Raw genomic sequence first — 19,754 nt, forward strand, 5'->3', positions numbered from 1 at the left:
GCATTGAAGCTCGTTTGGAGGGTTGTTAACACAGTGTCCAAAGAAGGGCCAGAAGTATACCGAATGGTGTCATCTGCGTAGAAGTGGAACAGAGAATCACCAGCAGCAAGAGCGACATCATTGATATATACAGAGAAAAGAGTCAACCCGAGAATTTAACCCTGTGGCACCCCCATAGAGACTGCCAGAGGTCCGGACAACAGGCCCTCCGATTTGACAGACTGAACTCTATCTGAGAAGTAGTTGGTGAACAGGATGTTTTTGTGCTGGTCAAGGGCAGTCAAGTCTGGGGTGAACCAAGGGCTATATCTGTTCTTTGTTCTACATTTTTTTAATGGGGCATGCTTATTTAAGATGGTGAGGAAAGCACTTTTAAAGAGCTACCAGGCATCCTCTACTGACGGGATGATGTCAATATCCTTCCAGGATACCTGGGCCAGGTCGATTAGAAAGGCCTGCTCGCTGAAGTGTTTTACGGAGCATTTGACAGTGATGAGGGGTGGTCGGACCCATTATGGACCCATTATGGATGCAGGCAATGAGGCAGTGATTGCTGAGATCCTGGTTGAAGACAGCAGAGGTGTATTTAGAGGGAAAGTTGGTCAGGATGATTTCTATGAGGGTGCCCATGCTTACGGATTTAGGGTTGTACCTGGTAGGTTCATTTGATAATTTGTGTGAGATTGAGGGCATCTAGCTTAGATTGTAGGATGGCCAGGGTGTTAAGCATATCCCAGTTTAGGTCACCTAACAGTACGAACTCTTAAGATAGATGTGGGGCAATCAATTCACATATGGTGTCCAGGGCACAGCTGGGGACTGAGGGGGGTCTATAACAAGCAGCAACGGTGAGAGACTTATTTCTGGAAAGGTGGATTTTTAAAAGTAGAAGCTTGAACTGTTTGGGAACAGACCTGGATAGTATGACAGAACTCTGCAGTAGATTGCAAATCCGCCCCCCTTAGCAGTTCTATCTTGTCGGAAAATGTTGTAGTTGGGGATGGAAAAAATTCACGGCTAGGACATCAGGGTTGGCGGAGTGTGCTAAAGCAGTGAATAAAACAAACTTAGGGAGGAGGCTTCTGATGTTAACATGCATGAAACCACGGCTTTTACGGAAGTCAACAAATGAGAGCACCTGGGGAATAGGTGTAGTGCTGGGGGCTACATAGCCTGGGTTAACCTCTACATCACCAGAGGAACAGAGGAGGAGTAGGATAAGGGTACGGCTAAAAGCTATAAGAACTGGTCGTCTAGTGCGTTGGGAACAGAGAATAAAAGGAACAGATTTCTGGGCATGGTAGAATAGATTCAGGGCATAATGTACAGACAAGGGTATGCTAGGATGTGAGTACAGTGGAGGTAAACCTAGGCATTGAGTGACAATGAGAGAAGTTGTGTCTCTGGAGGCACCAGTTAAGCCAGGTGAGGTCTCCGCATGTGTGGGGGGTGGGACAAAAGAGCTAAGGCATGTTGAGCGAGGTTGGGGGCTCTACAGTGAAATGAAACAATAATAACTAACCGAAACAGCAGTAGACAAGGCATATTGATATTAGGGAGAGGCATGTGTAGCCAAGTGATCATAGGGTCCAATGAGCAGCAATAGGTGAGTCAGGGAGCCATTCGGTAGTCGCTACTATGCTAGGACACGACGATTCAGAAAGCTAGTGGACGGGGGCTAGCAGATGGGTCTTCGGCGACATCGCAACGGAAAAGCCTGTTGAAACCACCTCGGACAATTACGTCGGCAGACCAGTTGTGATGAATCGACGGGGCTGCGTGTCGGAAATAAAGGGTCCAGGCCAAGGGGTATTGTAGCCCAAGATTTAGCTGGTATACCTCTTTGGCTAGCCGGGAGATGGGCCTAGCTCGAGGCTAGCTCAAGGCTAACTGGTGCTTGCTTCGGGACAGAGGCATTAGCCAGCCATAGCCACTCAGTTGTAGCTAGCTAGCTGCAATGATCAGGTGTAATGGTCCAGAGCTAGCGGCAGGAATCCATCCGGTGATGTGGTAGAGAAAAGCAGTCCGATATTCTCTGGGTTGATATCGCGCTGTGCAGACTGGCAGGTATTGACCAAGCTGAAGCTGGCTGGTGTCCGAGCTCAGTGGCTAACTGACTACTAGCTAGTTGCTAGTAGGCTGGCTATCTTCTGATGGGGGTTCCAGTTATAAAGTATAAAAATAGCAGATCCGTACCACATTGGGTGAGGCGGGTTGCAGGAAAGTATATTCAGTTCATAGATTAGATTAAAATATATAAGAAAAAACAAAGAAACCGACTATCTACACGGGACAAGACAAACACATGTCCAACTGCTACGCCATCTTGAAAGCATAAATAAATTACATCAACTTTAACTGACATGATTTCATAATATCACAGCCATCTTTCCTCAGAATACACCATCAAGGAACCCTTGAAACCAGCCACAGCATAATATTGGGAAACAGTCTGTGTGTGGCAATGGGGAACAAAGACCCCGTACTGTCCGGAATTTGTAAAACAGTAAAATATTGAGAAATAACCCCCCCCCCCACCACCACACACACATTTATATACCCGAGAGGTGCACCATGCCATTTGTCCATATGCACTATGGCAATCCGCTCAGTGGTTCTTCACATAGTGCTGATCATAGCCGTGAATGGTAAGGCATGTTTAAATTCTATAACATAGTAACTGCCATTAGCACCGAACTGACTACACCATGCAGACTAATATTGAAGTATAGTACTTGTTACGAAAAGTATATTTGACAAATGTTAATGCTTCTGCATACAGCTCTAAAGGCAGTTCATATTATATTTGGCAGTAATGAATACTGACAAACCATTTGTTGTAAGCTGTGCAGATACAGTAGCAATGCAAAGCTATAGACAACAGCTATACAAAAAGTATTCTCTACTTTCTGTTCAAAGGCACTGAAGGGCGCAAGGTGCCAAAGGTGGGTATTGTTGGTGGAAGAGAGGCAGCTCGCAACTCTCGTCCATACATGGCTTCCTTACAGTCCCGAGGTCAACATTCCTGTGGAGGAGTTCTGGTGAGAGAAGATTTTGTCCTCACTGCTGCTCACTGTGACGGGTGAGAAGTATTTTCAGAATCTCTCAAACTCATTTATTTAAATGGTTTTTTATTTTTTATATTTTACATACATAGACAAAAACAATAGACAACTTAACAATGACATACATTTCAACAAACGTGAATTACACCACACTTGCTCAGACCCACATTGACCCACTGTATCCACACCCAATGTTGTTTCCAACGCTTGCAAGACTCTGCCTCATATGACTTCAGATTATGTTATGTTGTTTCTGTCTGTAGCCAGATTTGATTCATATTTAAATAAAGCATGTGATTCTTCCATTCTCTTGACGTTGGAGTATCATTTGACGTCCAGTATTTAAGTAATAGCTTATTCAATAAGTGACACAAATAATACTGATACCATTGGGTATCTCATCGCACCGTCGAGGATATACTATGTCTTGAAATATGCCAATAGACGGATTAAAAGTACATTTACATTGTAAAACGTCTGACAGACAGCTTTCTAACTCCGCCCATAGCTTTTGGACTTTATAGCACTCCCAGAAGGCAATAATGATTGAGTCATTGTTAAGACTGCCATTGTGCTGTAATTTGTGAATTTTGTCTCTTGTATAATACATTCTCTACATTAGGTTATACTGGATTAAGAGTACATTTTTGTTAACTGTAATTTTAGTTCGTTATGTTCCAACACTCCCTCCATCTGGTGCCAATATCAGTTATTTTTAAGTCTTGGTTCCAACAGTTAATATTTTTTCTAAGTGATTGCCAGTTAAATAGGCTCTCTGCAAGGTTTTGTACATCTTATCTATCATACAAGTATCTTTTTCTGACTCAAATAGGATTCCCTCAACATTGCTCTGATGTCCAAATGCTTTCAGGTGGACATTTTGTGATATAAAACTTTTAAGCTGCATGTATTTGAAAATGTCTACATTGGTCAGTCCAAAATGCTTTTAATTCTGTCATGGAAATAATTGTATTTCCTATTACCACATCATTTACGGTTTCTATACCTTTAGTTTTCCACGTGGGCCAATTTAATCGGTGAATTCTGAAAAGCTATCCAAGGGTTGCTCCATGGTTTTTAGGGAGTGATATTGGTTCTTGTAGAATCCGTTTCATGTTCTTCAATGTTGTTATAGTGTTCTTAACTATGAAGTTGTTAATGTTCTTTGCTTTTCCTTTGAAAATAGACACGTGAAAACATTCTGGGGATGAGCATGCACATCTTCAATATGTACCCATTGTTACTCTTTAGTGCATTTAATTATGTCGCAAGTAAAAGCCTTGGGTAGAGAGTTGAAACAATTCCAAGTCTGGAAGGTTAAAACCACCCTCCGACTTAGGAAGATGTAAAACTTTCCTTTTTAGTTTGAGTTTTATTTTCCCATGAAGTGAATTATGATGGAGTACACTTTTTTTTTTAAATATATGTCTTTTAATTGGTATTACTGAAAATAAATCTTACTTACATCTTACAACTTTGGGAACCATCCCTGTCTTGTGCCCCTTTCTAAAGCAAAATCATCAGATAATGTATCATTTGTGTATATTTTAGCTTTAGGATATTTATATAATATATTTATGACATTTATTATTTCAACTGGAAAGTTGAAAGGCTTCCAAAGTTTTTCATAGAAATGGCCATTCAAGACAGCCAAAAGCCTTTTCAGGTATCAACAGCCATTATTGATAAATCTATATCTTGTTTTTTAGCGTATTGTATACCGAAACATGTTTGTGTTTATTTTTAATAATCCTTGTTTGATTAATATGTATCAAGTCTGGTAAGACTTTTGCCATTTTTATGACTTTTGTTATTATTGTCACAATTTATTAAATGTATGGGTCTGTAATCAATATGCAAGGGACACTCCAGATTTTCCTGGTTTTAATATAACTGAGATAATTGTTAGATACATGGAACTAGAAAGTACTGAATTGAGTGACACGTGTTTAATTTGATTATATAGGGGCGCTACATTGTCTCAGTGTGTTATGAACAATTCTAATAGAAAGCCATCCATACCTGGTGCTTTTCTCTGAGCCAATGCTTTAACATTGTCTAATATTTATTTTGTGTCAATTTCTCATTTTTGTCTGCTGATAGTTGCTTCAGGGTTGATGAGTCTAACAATGCTGTAGGATCAATCCAACATGTATTTCAATGTTATTACACCAGTCTGTCAAGGTAAATACACAAGTAAATTCTTTCATGTACTGATTTTCAGGCGTTACAGGGTGGTTCTTGGGGCTCACGACTTGTCAGAGGATGAAAATACACAACAAAAATTCAAAGTAGTTAAATACATTCCACACCCCAGGTTTGGGGACAACCTGGAGAATGACATCATGCTTCTCAAGGTGAGTGATAACCAGGACATAGCCTACAATAATCTCCATAGTGATACTAACTTCATTGTAGGTTTAAAATTCATGAAAAATACATACAAAATAATGTATATAATCATAGCCTATATACACTCAGTGTATAACAGCCTGAAATATTCGGGGCATGTGTTCAATCGTTGCTCAGTTGGTATCAAGAGACCTACGTGTACCAGGAAAACATTCCCATACCAGTACACCACAGCCTGTACTATTGACACCAAGCAGGATGGGTCCATGGACTCATGGTGCTTATGCCAAATCCTGACTCTGCCATCAACATGATGCACCTGGAACCAGGACTCGTCGGACCAGTCAATGTTTTTCCACTCCTCAATCGTCAAGTGTTGGTGATCGCATGCCCACTTGTTTTTATCTGACAGGAGTGAAACCTGGTGTGGTCGTCTGCTGCAATAGCAGTGACAAGGATCTACGAGTTGTGCACTCTGAGATGCCGTTCTGCACACCACTGTTGACTTGCAGGATTCTTGCCTGTCTCCTTCGACCTCTCTCATCAACGAGCTGTTTTCGCCCACAGGACTGCCGCTGACTGGATGTTTTTTGTTTGTCACACCATTCTCTGTAAACCCTAGACACTGTTGTGTGTGAAAAGCCCAGGAGGCCAGACATTTCTGAGATACTGGATCCGGCGTGCCTGGCACCGACGATCATACCACACTCAGTCACTTAGGTCACTCGTTTTGCCCAATCTAACATTCAGTCGAACAGTAACTGTATGTCTCAATGCATTTCTGCCTGCTTTATATAGCAAGCCATGGCCACGTGACTCACTGTCTGTCGCAGCGATCCTTTTTCGTGAATGGTGTGGTGTACCTAATAAACTGGCCTATGAGTGAATATTTACAACATAGATGAATACATACAGATTTTGTATAGAGTGTGCTATCTCTGTGATCTTTCTTAGTTGAGAGGGAGGGCCACCCTGAACAGAGCAGTGCAGCTGATCCCGCTGATGAATGGTTCGATGGCTGAGGGAAGCCTGTGCACCACGGCTGGCTGGGGGGACATAGATGATAACAGCACCCCACCAGACAAACTGCAGGAGGTCAACGCCACCATCATATCACCCAGAGAGTGTGGCCGCCGGTGGAGTGGTGTCAACATCTCCAGGCGCACGGTGTGCGCAACAGGCCCCAGAGCTTTCCAAGGCTTCTGCTCGGTATGACTGCACTGTTACAGGCTATAACTCTCTGCAATTAGTTTTTCATGGTCAGGACAGGCTATTATTGGCTATAACTGGATTAGAATTTCTCTTTGTCAAGGCACAAACTATGATACATGACTCCTCCGTTTTTCTGAATTAATTAAAATGCATTGTTTGCTACTGCAGGGGGATTCAGGAGGTCCGTTGGTGTGTAACGGGATGTCAGCGGGCATCGTCTCTTTCTCAGGGCAGATGTGTGCCAACCCTAGTACCCCTGATGTGTACACACGAGTGACTTCGTACTGCCGATGGATTCAGAGGGAGTTAGCGAGAAACCCTTAAGGTTTTTGGCACGTAAGCCGCCAGTGTGTGCTTACACAAAATCTCACTATATGACTTATTAGGATTTCATTTAGAGCAGGGTTGCCCAAAGTCTTTGTTGAAGTGCTAAAGATAACACTTTTCTCTGATTGCGTGTTCCCTTGTTGCTATTCTTATTAAACGGCACTAATTTCAGCTTGTGTGTCTCACTTTGGAGTACTTGAGTTCCCTAAACAATTCAGTAAAAAACATTGGTCCATATACTTATCATTTCTTTCCTTGGTGTTCAAAGACTAAAAACAACCTCCACTGATTTTGTTAATTTGGTAAGTTTTGATGTAAGGTAAAAACAACACAATATGACAATAGGATACACAGACTCTCTACTTAATTTAGGTCCTTGGTCACTCACCTGGTCTGGCTGGTCAAGCAGTAGCCTCTGGATAAGCTGACCAATGAAGTTTGGACACACTATTGGCTCCAGGTTCTAGCACATCTCCATTATAGTGTACCTGAGGAGAAGTCAGTGTCAGATACTGCAGGTTGTCAGATTATGTCATTGATTGCTGTAATTGACTAATTCATCATTCCTGCTTAATTTCCAGTCTCAAAGCATAATGTACTTACATCTCTGGAAGGGCAAAGTCTGGTCATGAGACATGTGGCATCCCATCTTTGATAATCTTGTAGAATCAGGTGTCCACCACAACATTAGGGTATGGGCTCTTACCTACAAAAGACAACATCAAGTCATGCATTTCAAAATGTTTCTTTGCTCACTCACATATGTTGCTTCATCCAACAAAAGACAGCATTTTTCCATCTTTTGATAGTGTAACCCACCCAGAGAGATTTCCCCACAGCAGTATGTCATCGGACCAGACTTCACTTCAGTGGAAGACGGGCCTGGGAACAAAATAAAGATCAGTACCCTACACACCCCAGAGATCTGTACCCTACACATCACAGAGATCGGTGCCCTACACACCCCAGAGATCTGTACCCTACACATCACAGAGATCTGTACCCTACACACCACAGAGATCAGTACCCTACACACCCCAGAGATCTGTACCCTACACATCACAGAGATCTGTACCCTACACATCACAGAGATCAGTACCCTACACAACACAGAGATCAGTACCCTACACACCCCAGAGATCTGTACCCTACACACCCCAGAGATCTGTACCCTACACATCACAGAGATCGGTGCCCTACACACCCCAGAGATCTGTACCCTACACATCACAGAGATCTGTACCCTACACACCACAGAGATCAGTACCCTACACACCCCAGAGATCTGTACCCTACACATCACAGAGATCTGTACCCTACACATCACAGAGATCAGTACCCTACACAACACAGAGATCAGTACCCTACAAACCACAGAGATCCGTACCCTACACACCACAGAGATCAGTGCCCTACACACCACAGAGATCCGTACCCTACACAACACAGAGATCAGTACCCTACACACCACAGAGATCCGTACCCTACACACCACAGAGATCAGTGCCCTACACACCACAGAGATCCGTACCCTACACACCACAGAGATCAGTGCTCTACACATCACAGAGATCCGTACCCTACAGACCACAGAGATCAGTGCTCTACACATCACAGAGATCCGTACCCTACACACCACAGAGATCACTACCCTACACACCACAGAGATCACTACCCCACACCACAGAGATCACTACCCTACACACCACAGAAATCACTACCCTACACACCACAGAGATCACTACCCCACACCACAGAGATCACTACCCTACACACCACAAAGATCAGTACCCTACACACCACAGTATAAGCATTCAAGGACCTGAACCTTTTTTTGATTTATTTATACAGCGTCCTACAGCATAGGTCTACCTGCAACATACCTCTACAACTTTCAGGTGTCATCTGTCACTCATAATAATTGATGTGCAACTGTCTCACCCAGAGGTTTCACCCAAGTAGCCTACCATTTGTTAAACCATACCTTTTTTGTTAAACCAACATGGTCTTTCTTACCTTTGATCAATATCGTTCGACAGTTTACCAAAAACGAAACCTGAGGTCACCACCACAATGACAACAATTCCCATTGTTCATTGCTCTCACGTTCACCTCCCTCTCTACTTTCATCCCTCCTCAATGTTCTATGGGGGCTGTAGTTTTTTCTCCCATGGAAGTATCCTCCCATTTTCCATAGGTTTCGCGAGGTTTGCATGGGCGGCAGTCTGCATTTCTCTGCAGGAAGAATTGAATATTTTTGGGATGAAATTCGTGTACAGGTAATTGTATATTTTTGATAGAGAATATAGGCCATCGGTGTATAGCTTATTTATTGGGGACATGGACCCAAATTTACATTTGTGCCGAACAACAGTATTGTAGAGTTGGCATAAAGACAATGATTTTTGATAACATATTACGATCAAACAGTGCCTGTGGCGCGTATTATCCATGTCTCATCAGCAGTGTATGCGATATGTTAGATCTTAAAACATTGACGATTCATTTTTGATACAATCGTTGCGACGAATTCAAATAGGCTGCAATCATTTCTGCATGTTTGTCTGATACAGTGGTGGCTGACGTATTTTCTTGAAGTTGAATAGCACATCTCTTGATCTCTCATAGCCAACTTGCAATCTATGAGTTTGTTGTTCATGAATAACGATTGTGTTAGTTCAAATAGTGACATAATGAATTATTATCGATTGACATTTTGAGTAAAGATATATAACTGCGGCAGTTTTGTTCCTTTAAAAAATAAGTGCATTCTGCATTGATTGCAGTGACCTCCATCGATGCAATGCATACAAGGAAATGACCAGGAAGTTATTCAGACATGCTAAGCTATTGGCTGCTCTCTTTGTCTGTCTCAACCACTACTTTACTGCTCAGTCTCTTTCCAGACTAGTATTATTTTAAAGAAAATGGCTGTTTCTCTCACATAATTTCTGAGCATCGTTGTCTGTTTGTTCCTTCAGCAGTATTTGAATTTTTGGAGGGATGTCCAAGAAAAGGGGCAGGTATGTGTAAATATGTAGTTTTCTATAATTATGTTATCATAACATTAACACTTTCCAGACGGTCAGAGAAAGCTGCACGTAGGTAGGCTACACTTACAAACAAATATGATTTGCTTAACTATCCCCCAGAAAGCGGAGTAGCGGGGAGCTGAGTGATTCCACAGTGATGACCCCTGACCCCAACAGTCTCCTGGGAGTAAGAATACAGCACAATTGGAGGGAGAAGGGCAACCAGAGCAAATGGAAAGGCACCGTCTTGGACCGTCTCAGTGTCAACCCCTCACTATTTATGGTCAAGTACGATGGGTTTGACTGTGTCTACGGCATCGAGCTATTCAAGGACGAAAGGGTTTCTAATCTGCAGGTCCTGACAGAGAAAGTTGGTGAGTGATGGGTTCCTTTTTTAGTTCAGGTGTCACATCTTCTCAGAGTAATGTAAAAACGTGATTTGGTTTGCACAAGTTATAACATGTTTTTATTGTATATCTGATACTGCATGATCAGACAGTAGGGACACAGTGGCTATGTGATGTTGGTCTCTGCCTTGATGACATTTATCTGCTTCCACAGTCAACAACAAGATCAAGGTTCCTCATGGGGCGGAGGAGTTGGTAGGCAAAGCGGTGGAACACCTATTTGAGAAGGAGGATGGAGAGAAGAATGAGTGGCGAGGCATGGTCCTCTCCAGGGCTCCCATCATGACTAACTGGTATTACATCACCTATGAGAAGGACCCCGTGCTCTACATGTACCAGTTGTGGGACGACTACGCAGATGGAGATCTCAGGATCTTACCTGAAGCAGGTACCGACCATTTCTCTGCTTCAGCATCATCTCCACCTGCAGCAGGGTGTTCAGATACTTCTCCCTAAAGAAAACAGGAGGGTGATTATAGAGTAGAAATTGTTCGGTCTTTACACACTAATTATAAGATGATGGTGGCTTTAGGAGTGTTGCGGACAATATTTGTGTTTGTTCTTACTCGTCCTATGTGACTTGTCGAAATGACAAATATTTCTAGATTTGAATACATATAATCATGTTGGTTAAGATAGCATCTTTTGATAATGCCCCAAAGTAGATTTGAAGAAGAGACCCCTAGCATTGATGTTATTCATTGTTTTTCTCTGTAGAAAATAAGCACTTGCTTCCGGCCGACCGAAAGCCCGGCGAGGAGACTGAGAGCTTAGTGGGGAAGCAGGTTGAGTATGTTACTGACAAAGGTGTGAAGCGAACAGGCCTGGTGATCTACCAAGTCCCTGCCAAGCCTTCTGTATACTACATCAAATACGACGATGACTTTCACATCCATGTCTACGACCTGGTCAAGACCACCTAGGACACTTGATTGTTCACTCCATTGCTTACTTTTCACGTATCCTCCTCACTCTCTCTCCATCTCTCTTAAGGCCCTGGACGGTATAACAGTTACGCTTTATTATTCAGGAAGTGCAATCTTTTATTCCACATTTAAAACTAGTTCTATGGTATGCACAGCAGAACTGTAGCAATGCTATTGTAGGCCACTAGGAGGAGAGTGGGAACATGTACACTTGGAAGGACCTATTTAAACCTCCTCACTTCTTCAGTTACCCCATTTGGTTGTTGTGCTGCACAGTAGATTCACATCTCGGACAGTCCAGGAGTGCACCTTGCCCTACAATGACAGACTTACTGTAAAGTGCAATAACGACCGCGTTTGAATTGTCTCCCACATCCTGATGCTCAATTATCTTTATTCAAAGCTGAACTGAATTATATATTATAAAACTAATAGTTAAATCTGGCCCCGATAGCCATTCATATGTGGTCCTTGAATGACCAAACAGCAAGCATGATGTATAGGTGAATATTTGTAGAGACTAGTTTGAGCTGTAGTGTTCAGTGAAGCCTTTGAAGGAGAAATGCAATAAGCTGTGATGCCCCTGAACGTATAATTTTTTTGTTTTTAAATACTGCCTTTATTAATAGGCAACTATGTTTGATTTATGTGTCAGTCAGTTCATAGACAATCATTCCTTGATGAACCCACAGTGCTATCATTGGCTTCATAGTACTGGGTTGCACTGGCCTAGGAGTACTGATGATTCAATTACTAGTTTGAACATCAAAACAATTATTCATAATGCTGAATCAAGACTTGTTAGAAACAAGGAATACAGGTCTTCATAAAGTTCGGGCAAGTTTTTCCTGACCAGACAAACCTGATTAATTTGTAGAGATTGGGAAAAGGCCTTAACAATACCTGACCAGGTTCAGAATCCCAACATCATCAGACTATGATTAGCTCAAGTGGAATAGAGGCAGTGCTTTACACTACATTCTGATCTTGAATAGAAAACAAACATAAAGTGCCTTCAGGCTGATCATGTCGCCATACTGTATATATTTGCTAACCGCTCACAATTTTATTCCATTTACTGTTAAGGCCACTATTTGGTCAGTATTAGTCAAAGTAAAAAATGCTTTAATGAAAAAGTGTCAAATGCTGCGTACCAGGTTTTTGCTATTGTCTGTTTGTATAAGAGGATATGTGCAATGTTTGGCAGTTAATGCAGTATAAGACTATTTCCTCCAATCGAACATCCATGACCGTTGATTAGTCTCATTCAAATGTTGATATTGTAGGGTGCACTTTAAATTACTCACATAAATATGCTAAAGATTTGGCACATTGTCTTTTTCTGTCAAGATACTTTTTTTGTGCAAGAACAAGTGGCATATTGCAGCATCGGTATATCATAATGGTAAAAACGCATGGAGAAAAGAAAAGTTATAACACGCATACAGTATTTAATCTAACTTTTGTGTAGTGTATTGTAAATGTATGCTGTTGTGAATACTCCTGTTATATTGTAAATATCCCATTGAAATACCAGCTTTAAAGTCCATCTAGAATTCTCACCTAGAGAAATGCTGCAAAGACTGCATTCAAAAAGCCTGCAGCCTGGCTGGCTTCACTTTTTAAACTTATTTTAAAGACTTGGGAGCTACAGTACATAATGTTATCCAAGGAAGTCCAAAACGCAAATGTTTTGGCTAGAAGTATTTAAATGTAGTCTTCTGTCCTTAGTCTCACTCCAGGGCATACAGTGCATTCATTTACAGTGCATTGGTCCATGGTGTACATAAGGTTCATTCTATCGATTGTCAGATTTGCATGCATCACTTGAATGCAGCCTTGAGTGCATTCAAGCATATTGGTTATTTTGACAGTTGCAGAGGTAAAAAAAAATATTGTGGGAGTCTTTGCAGACCGATTTTACTAAAATGTTTATGTAGAAAATGTGACTGTAAAAAAAAAAACATTGTCAGTGCTTCTTTGCTACTTGTATCACCACCAGTTGTGCTGTGGTGTTTCTATGTACAGTAAAATGAAACTCCAAAAGATTGTGCACTCTTCTGTTATCCTCCATCTTTCATTCCTCCCAGGTCTGGAATTGTAGCAATTACCAACCCATTTGTGTAATTATTTTCATCATGAGTAATAAAGTTCGTTTTTTTTGCACATCCCTTTTCTCTGCCATTTTTCACCTATTCAATATACAGTGCGGCAAAAAAGTATTTAGTCAGCCACCAATTGTGCAAGTTCTCCCACTTAAAAAGATGAGAGGCCTGTAATTTTCATCATAGGTACACTTCAACTATGACAGACAAAATGAGAAAACAAATCCAGAAAAATCACATTGTATGATTTTTTATTTATTTATTTGCAAATTATGGTGGAAAATAAGTATTTGGTCAATAACAAAAGTGTCTCAATACTTTGTTATATACCCTTTGTTGGCAATGACAGAGGTCAAATGTTTTCTGTAAGTCTTCACAAGGTTTTCACACACTGTTGCTGGTATTTTGGCCCATTCCTCCATGCAGATCTCCTCTAGAACAGTGATGTTTTGGGGCTGTTGCTGGGCAACACAGACTTTCAACTCCCTCCAAAGATTTTCTATGGGCTTGAGATCTGGAGACTGGCTAGGCCACTCCAGGACCTTGAAATGCTTCTTACGAAGCTACTCCTTCGTTGCCCGGGCGGTGTGTTTGGGATCATTGTCATGCTGAAAGACCCAGCCACGTTTCATCTTCAATGCCCTTGCTGATGGAAGGAGGTTTTCACTCAAAATCTCACGATACATGGCCCCATTCATTCTTTCCTTTACACGAATCAGTCGTCCTGGTCCCTTTGCAGAAAAACAGCCCCAAAGCATGATGTTTCCAACCCCATGCTTCACGGTAGGTATGGTGTTCTTTGGATGCAATTCAGCATTTTTGTCCTCCAAACACGATGAGTTGAGTTTTTACCAAAAAGTTATATTTTGGTTTCATCTGACCATATGACATTCTCCCAATCTTCTTCTGGATCATCCAAATGCTCTCTAGCAAACCTCAGACGGGCCTGGTCATGTACTGGCTTAAGCAGGGGGACACGTCTGGCACTGCAGGATTTAAGTCCCTGGCGGCGTAGTGTGTTACTGATGGTAGGCTTTGTTACTTTGGTCCCAGCTCTGCAGGTCATTCACTAGGTCCCCCCGTGTGGTTCTGGGATTTTTGCTCACCGTTCTTGTGATCATTTTCACCCCACGTGGTGAGATCTTGCGTGCAGCCCCAGATCGAGGGATACATATTTTAGTTGTGGCCCCAGACAAGCACACCTGATTCTACTTGTCAACTAATCACCAAGCCCTTGACAATTTGAATCAGGTGTTTTTATCCGGGGTTACAACAAAAATGTGTGCATGTTGGGGGGTACTCCAGGACCGGAATTTGGAAACTCTGTCTTACAGTATACCTAAAACCTAAAACCCTGTTCTTGGAGAGCTACTGTCCTGTAGGTTTTAACGCCAACTCTAATATAGAGCACCTGATTCTAATAATTATCTGGTTGATCAGCTGCATCAGGTTAGGTACAACTGGGTTAGCGTTCCAGGACAGGGATCCAGGAACAGGGTTGGAGAACCCTAACCTAAACATATTCAGTTCAACAGACAACGCATCACACCAAATGTCTCACAACTGACATGTTTAGGTTTATTATAGACTCAGAAAATGGTTAAATATCTATATACACACACAAGACATTCTTTCTGTATAAAATATGTTGGATCATGATGGGATAGGTTGGGAATTGGGTCAAAGCCAGAACAATATATAATCGGTCTTAAATAAAAATCGCAAAATTAACAATGTGTACACACACAAGACATGATAGCACTAAACATGTCCATCAGGATATACTTAGATTTCTCTCTTGGGTGCAGGTCTTTCTGTGGTACCCAAGTTCTGTCATAATTTGACTCAAAAAGTAGGGTAAAAGAAGATTGTTATCTGCTTGTGTTGACAAATTGCTGTCAACACAACAAAATGCAAATATTGAGTCCTGGCATTATCAGCAACTAAACTAAACAAAAAAAGTATAATTGTCCTAAACCTAATTCTGCAAATGTTACTGTACCACTGCATTTTTTTGCATTCAAAGCAAGCAAGTGACTTTTACAGGAGGGCTGTATGTATTTGCACCAGTCGCGTTACTCCAGAGGATTTGGTTCTTAAATGTCTGCTAGTTGCATGATGTCACTCATTTGGCGAGGTCTTTCAGGTACTGCAAGCCTTGGTTGGTGTAGTCACCCACTGCTGTAGGGCCCGATGAGAGAGCAGATATGGAAGAGTGCACCCCTGGAACGCAATAAGACAAAAGCTCTTTAAAATAGCTCAATTTTAGACTTGGAAGTCCTTTATGAATTAGCGGTCAACCATTTCTTACCCGAGTTCCACGCTTCAACAGGGGCAAATCCGATTTTAGGGAAAGCTGGAAGCTAAAAGAAACAAGTGTACATTTTACCTCCCTCACATATTCTCACTTACCTCATACGCCATAGCGCATTGTTCTGTCGGTCAGAACCAGCTAAATCAGTACAATAATGGCATATTTACCTCAAAGCCAAAGTACTTCACCCACTCATCCACTGCAGGGGGAATGGCAGCTTTAGCTTTTCCTAGGACCTCGGAGCCCTGCTCCCTTCCCCCTAATAGTCCAGAATCATAGGCAGCATACAAAGCACCTCCTGCAATGGTCACCTTAGTCGCCAACCTGTAAGAGAAAAAGATAGGGACAACTTTGTGGATGGTAAGAAGTGCCTCGTTTTAGATGACAGAAATACAGTGTTAAGCTACACCTGACTACCCATATGCACATAGTCAATTCATAGCAACATCATGGAGAATAAGTTATCATGATGCATTAACGTTAGGTTTATCTGGCTGTCAATCGGGTGTAGCTTATTGAGCTAGCTAGCAAACAAGCTGCAGTTAGTGTTGTTGTCAGTGACCATCGGGTTCTTGGTCACCTCCCTGACCAAGGCCCTTCTCCCCCCATTGCTCAGTTTAGTTTGTCTGGGCAGCCAGCGCTAGGAAGAGTCTTGGTGGTTCCTGACACGCACTGTCAACTGTGGGACCTTATATAGACAGGTGTGTGCCCTTCCAAATCATGTACAATCAATTGAATTTACCACAGGTGGACCCCAATCAAGATGTAGAACCATCTCAAGGATGATCAATGGAGACAGGATGCACCGGAGCTCAATTTCGAGTCGCATAGCAAAGGATCTGAATAGGGATCATTTTTATTTTTTATAAATGTACAAAAATGTCAAAAAATTATTGTTTTGACTTTGTCATTGTGGTATTTTTTCTAGATTGATTGGGGAAAAAATAATTTCATCAATTTTAGAATAAGGCTGTAATGTAACACAATATGGAAAAAGGAAAGGGGTCTGAATACTTTCCGAATGCACTGTATCTCCATGTTAGGGCTTGTTTATGGAAAACAGACCGAAGACAAGAGGGTACCACCTGTGCTAATTAGCTGTCTAGCATGCTCCGAACATCTGTATGTAAGAATAACTCTCGAAGTGTAGTTTCGTCAGATGGAGGGGTTGGTTGTTTAGCAATAAAAGCGATGCGTACACAACTATGGGGCAAAACAGCTGCGGTCGGCTTAGATTGTTGACAACATGTAAACTATATGTTTATTGAAAACAAATACATTTGCACAATGAGCACTTGTTGTCTCAAATACATTGTTACAGTTGTTGGTTAGCTAGCTAGCAAATTTTTTGCATCGCCATGAAATCAGTCAACATCTCAAAACAAGACATGGTATCAAGAACAAGATGAAACTAGCTGAAACAAGCCACTTACGATTCCCCACATGGCAGTTTCTTGTAATTGTTGCTAGCTATCTGGCCATCCAGTATCGCAACACACTGACTTCTGACCCATTGAAGCATGCGCATCACCCCCTGAGAATTGGCTGAGAATTGTAGGGAGAAGGCATACAAAGCTCCCCCTCCCCCTCCATTTGGCAAATCTGACAATAACTTTATCCTCTTTATTCCTGCTTACAAGCAAATACTCAAAAAGGAAGTACCGGTGACGCTCTCAATACGGAAGTGGTCCAATGAAGTGGACGCTAAACTACAGGATTGTTTCTCTAGCACAGACTGGAATATGTTCCAGGATTTATCCGATGGCATTGAGGAGTTTACCACATCAGTAACCGGCTTCATTAGTAAGTACATCAACAACATTGTACGTACGGTCACTGTTGGAACATATCCCAACCAGAAGCCATGGATTACAGGCAACATTCGTACTAAGCCAAAAGCTTGAACTGCCGCTTTCAAATCCCGCTACGCCCTCTGACGAACCATCAAACCATCAAAGTGTCAGTACAGGACCAAGATAGAATCCTACTAGACTGATGCTCGTCAGACGTGACAGGTCTTGCAAACTATCACGGATTACAAAGGGGAACCCAGCCACGAGCTGTCCAGCTAAATACATTATATGCACACTTCGAGGCTAGCAACACTGAACTATGCATGAGAGCACTAGCTGTTCCAGACGACTGTGTGATCACGCTAGCCATAGCAGGTGTGAGCAAGACCTTTAAACAGGTTAATGGCCAGACGGATTACCAAGACGGATACTCAGCGCATGCGCTGACCAGTTGGCATGTGTCTTCACTGACATTTTCAAGTAGTTACCCGGAATATCTGCATTGACCCTTTTTGTACTAATCTCTTTTGACTCATCACATATGCTGCTGTTACTGTTTATTATCGATCCCCTATCCCTACCTAACGGTAACTAACTCACTTTTCTAGATCGTGCTGGTCCGTACAATTGACCTTATTTTAGCACCCCAAAAAAGTAATACCTCCAGATCAACTGTAATATCAATTATATTGTAAAGCACAATTTCTCCCCTTTTCAACAAAAATCAATGACGAGACCTTCATGAGGCCCATCTCTGCATGATTCAAGCAGGCAATGCGCTTGGTCTTTTTTTTAAATGGCAGGTGGGGAAGCAAAACCTATTGCGTGATAGTGAAAGGGAGAGATATGTTGTGTGTGGAAACAGCTTTTTTCACCTGATCTGTCCAACTTATCACCTCTTAAAAGGTAAATAAAACACTGTAAAGAGTTCATATAATGTGTCATTCCATACCTATTGAAGGTTTGTGTCGAATTTGAATCTGGTTTTTAGGGCAGCGCTAAAGTTATCTTCAGAAGTAAACAGCAGCTTTTGAGAGTCATAATGGCTTGCAGTGATGACGCAAAAAATGACTAGGTAAATTATCCCCCTTACCCTGTCCCTTTCTTATTTTTAAACGGTGAGAGAAGCGCTACACCTGGTGGAGAGAGGCTGTAAGACAGAATTAGTTGCTTTACGCGTGCTGTACGTTACGTCATGGAAGGTCACAATTTAACGTGCAGCGCCGTAGGGGTCAGTTTTTCAACTATTCTCCAATACTATTGATCCATTACCATGTCAATCAACGCTTGACAAGAAACGTGGTTCACACCCTAGATTTTGACGTCAACTCAGTCCCATTACTTTTCATTGCAGCTCGTTTGGACAAATTTGTACGGAATGGGGTTAGTCGCCGTTAGTAGGTTGTGTGTTGTTTCGCTAGCTAGTTCACGACAACAGAGTAACTATAACTAGCTAGCCAACAACTAGCTAGCCAAGTTCAAGGCAAATCTGTAGCTAGCTAAATTTCAACCTGCTTCAAGCTTGCCATATTACTTGCTAGCTAACGTTAGCTATACTAATGTTTATCGTGAGTATGAAATGGAAAACTTACTTTAGAACAGGTAAAATCTTGCCAGCCATAGTGTCACGGGTAAATCAATGTATTTTTTTTTAAATGAACGTTTATTTAGACAGCAAGCATGAAATAAATGAGCTCGACCACGAATAGTAACCGGCTACATTGAAGGGCAAACGCTGTGACATAGCTGTGAGTCAATAAAGTTTTTTTTCTTTTTTTTTTTTACATTGCGAGAGTAGCTGATTCGCAAAGATATGAAAGACATCCAAATAAATATATTTAGAGACTGTCATTTTCCAAAGCGATTTATATTTATCCTACAAATACATTTTTTTTCTTCTGGATTTTGACTGGGTACAATAAACGAATAATGGATTGAATAAGTTTGATGCTATTTGATGCTGCTGCGGACCGGCTGCTGCTGATCATGAGGGGAGGGATGGGGGATGAGGAATTTTTTGTTTGTTTTGTTTTGTCCATTTCAGAACACAAGAAAACAAATGCATAGTGCATGCATAAAAATAATAAAAAGAATCCAGGCACAATAAAAATCAGAAACATATTTATGACAGTGATAATGAAAGTGATAACAATAGGAGCATTTGCATACCTTGCTGTTTGGGTTTTTAGGCTGGGTTTCTGTATACATCTGCTGATGTAAA

At 41.6% G+C, this 19,754-nt stretch overlaps 3 protein-coding genes and 1 long non-coding RNA gene across 7 annotated transcripts in view; 2 read left to right on the top strand and 2 right to left on the bottom strand.

Moving 5' to 3' along the window:
- LOC118964634 (uncharacterized) overlaps window positions 1–9,104 on the bottom strand; it is a 13,673-nt gene extending 4,569 nt beyond the window's left edge. Inside the window, exons 1-4 of one of the 2 annotated variants that reach the window (XR_016496227.1) lie at window positions 8,973–9,104; window positions 7,776–7,838; window positions 7,560–7,662; window positions 7,345–7,444 (exon numbers count right to left, since the gene is read on the bottom strand). This is a non-coding gene — a long non-coding RNA (uncharacterized LOC118964634). Of the gene's footprint in view, window positions 1–3,114; window positions 7,445–7,559; window positions 7,663–7,775; window positions 7,839–8,972 lie in introns of those variants that run through there. The other variant, XR_016496226.1, reaches the window with a different exon arrangement.
- Window positions 2,584–7,127, top strand: LOC110524274 (mast cell protease 1A). The gene is made up of 5 exons (XM_021603763.3): window positions 2,584–2,648; window positions 2,920–3,082; window positions 5,290–5,422; window positions 6,372–6,626; window positions 6,798–7,127. The coding sequence occupies exons 1-5, from the start codon at window positions 2,597–2,599 to the stop codon at window positions 6,951–6,953; spliced, it is 759 nt and encodes a 252-aa protein (XP_021459438.1). The 5' UTR covers window positions 2,584–2,596; the 3' UTR covers window positions 6,954–7,127.
- On the top strand, window positions 9,008–13,487 carry LOC110524275 (spindlin-Z). 3 transcript variants are annotated; one of them, XM_021603764.3, is made up of 5 exons: window positions 9,008–9,235; window positions 9,938–9,979; window positions 10,109–10,362; window positions 10,550–10,783; window positions 11,113–13,487. In XM_021603764.3, the coding sequence occupies exons 2-5, from the start codon at window positions 9,960–9,962 to the stop codon at window positions 11,316–11,318; spliced, it is 714 nt and encodes a 237-aa protein (XP_021459439.1). In that variant the 5' UTR covers window positions 9,008–9,235; window positions 9,938–9,959; the 3' UTR covers window positions 11,319–13,487. The 3 variants fall into 3 exon arrangements, with proteins under 3 accessions (XP_021459439.1, XP_021459440.1, XP_090091608.1); XM_021603765.3 differs by having other exon boundaries at window positions 9,079–9,235; window positions 9,941–9,979; XM_090235482.1 differs by having other exon boundaries at window positions 9,157–9,235; window positions 9,903–9,979.
- A 1,494-nt stretch (window positions 13,488–14,981) lies between these two features.
- On the bottom strand, window positions 14,982–19,315 carry LOC110524277 (MICOS complex subunit MIC13). The gene is made up of 4 exons (XM_021603769.3): window positions 19,126–19,315; window positions 15,908–16,064; window positions 15,738–15,789; window positions 14,982–15,649 (listed from the first exon to the last, which is right to left on the bottom strand). The coding sequence occupies exons 1-4, from the start codon at window positions 19,152–19,154 to the stop codon at window positions 15,552–15,554; spliced, it is 336 nt and encodes a 111-aa protein (XP_021459444.3). The 5' UTR covers window positions 19,155–19,315; the 3' UTR covers window positions 14,982–15,551.
- Window positions 19,316–19,754: the final 439 nt, after the last annotated feature.

Source organism: Oncorhynchus mykiss, chromosome 5 (assembly GCF_057628025.1).
Source record: "Oncorhynchus mykiss isolate SJ-2025 chromosome 5, ASM5762802v1, whole genome shotgun sequence".
Lineage (NCBI taxonomy): Eukaryota > Metazoa > Chordata > Actinopteri > Salmoniformes > Salmonidae > Oncorhynchus > Oncorhynchus mykiss.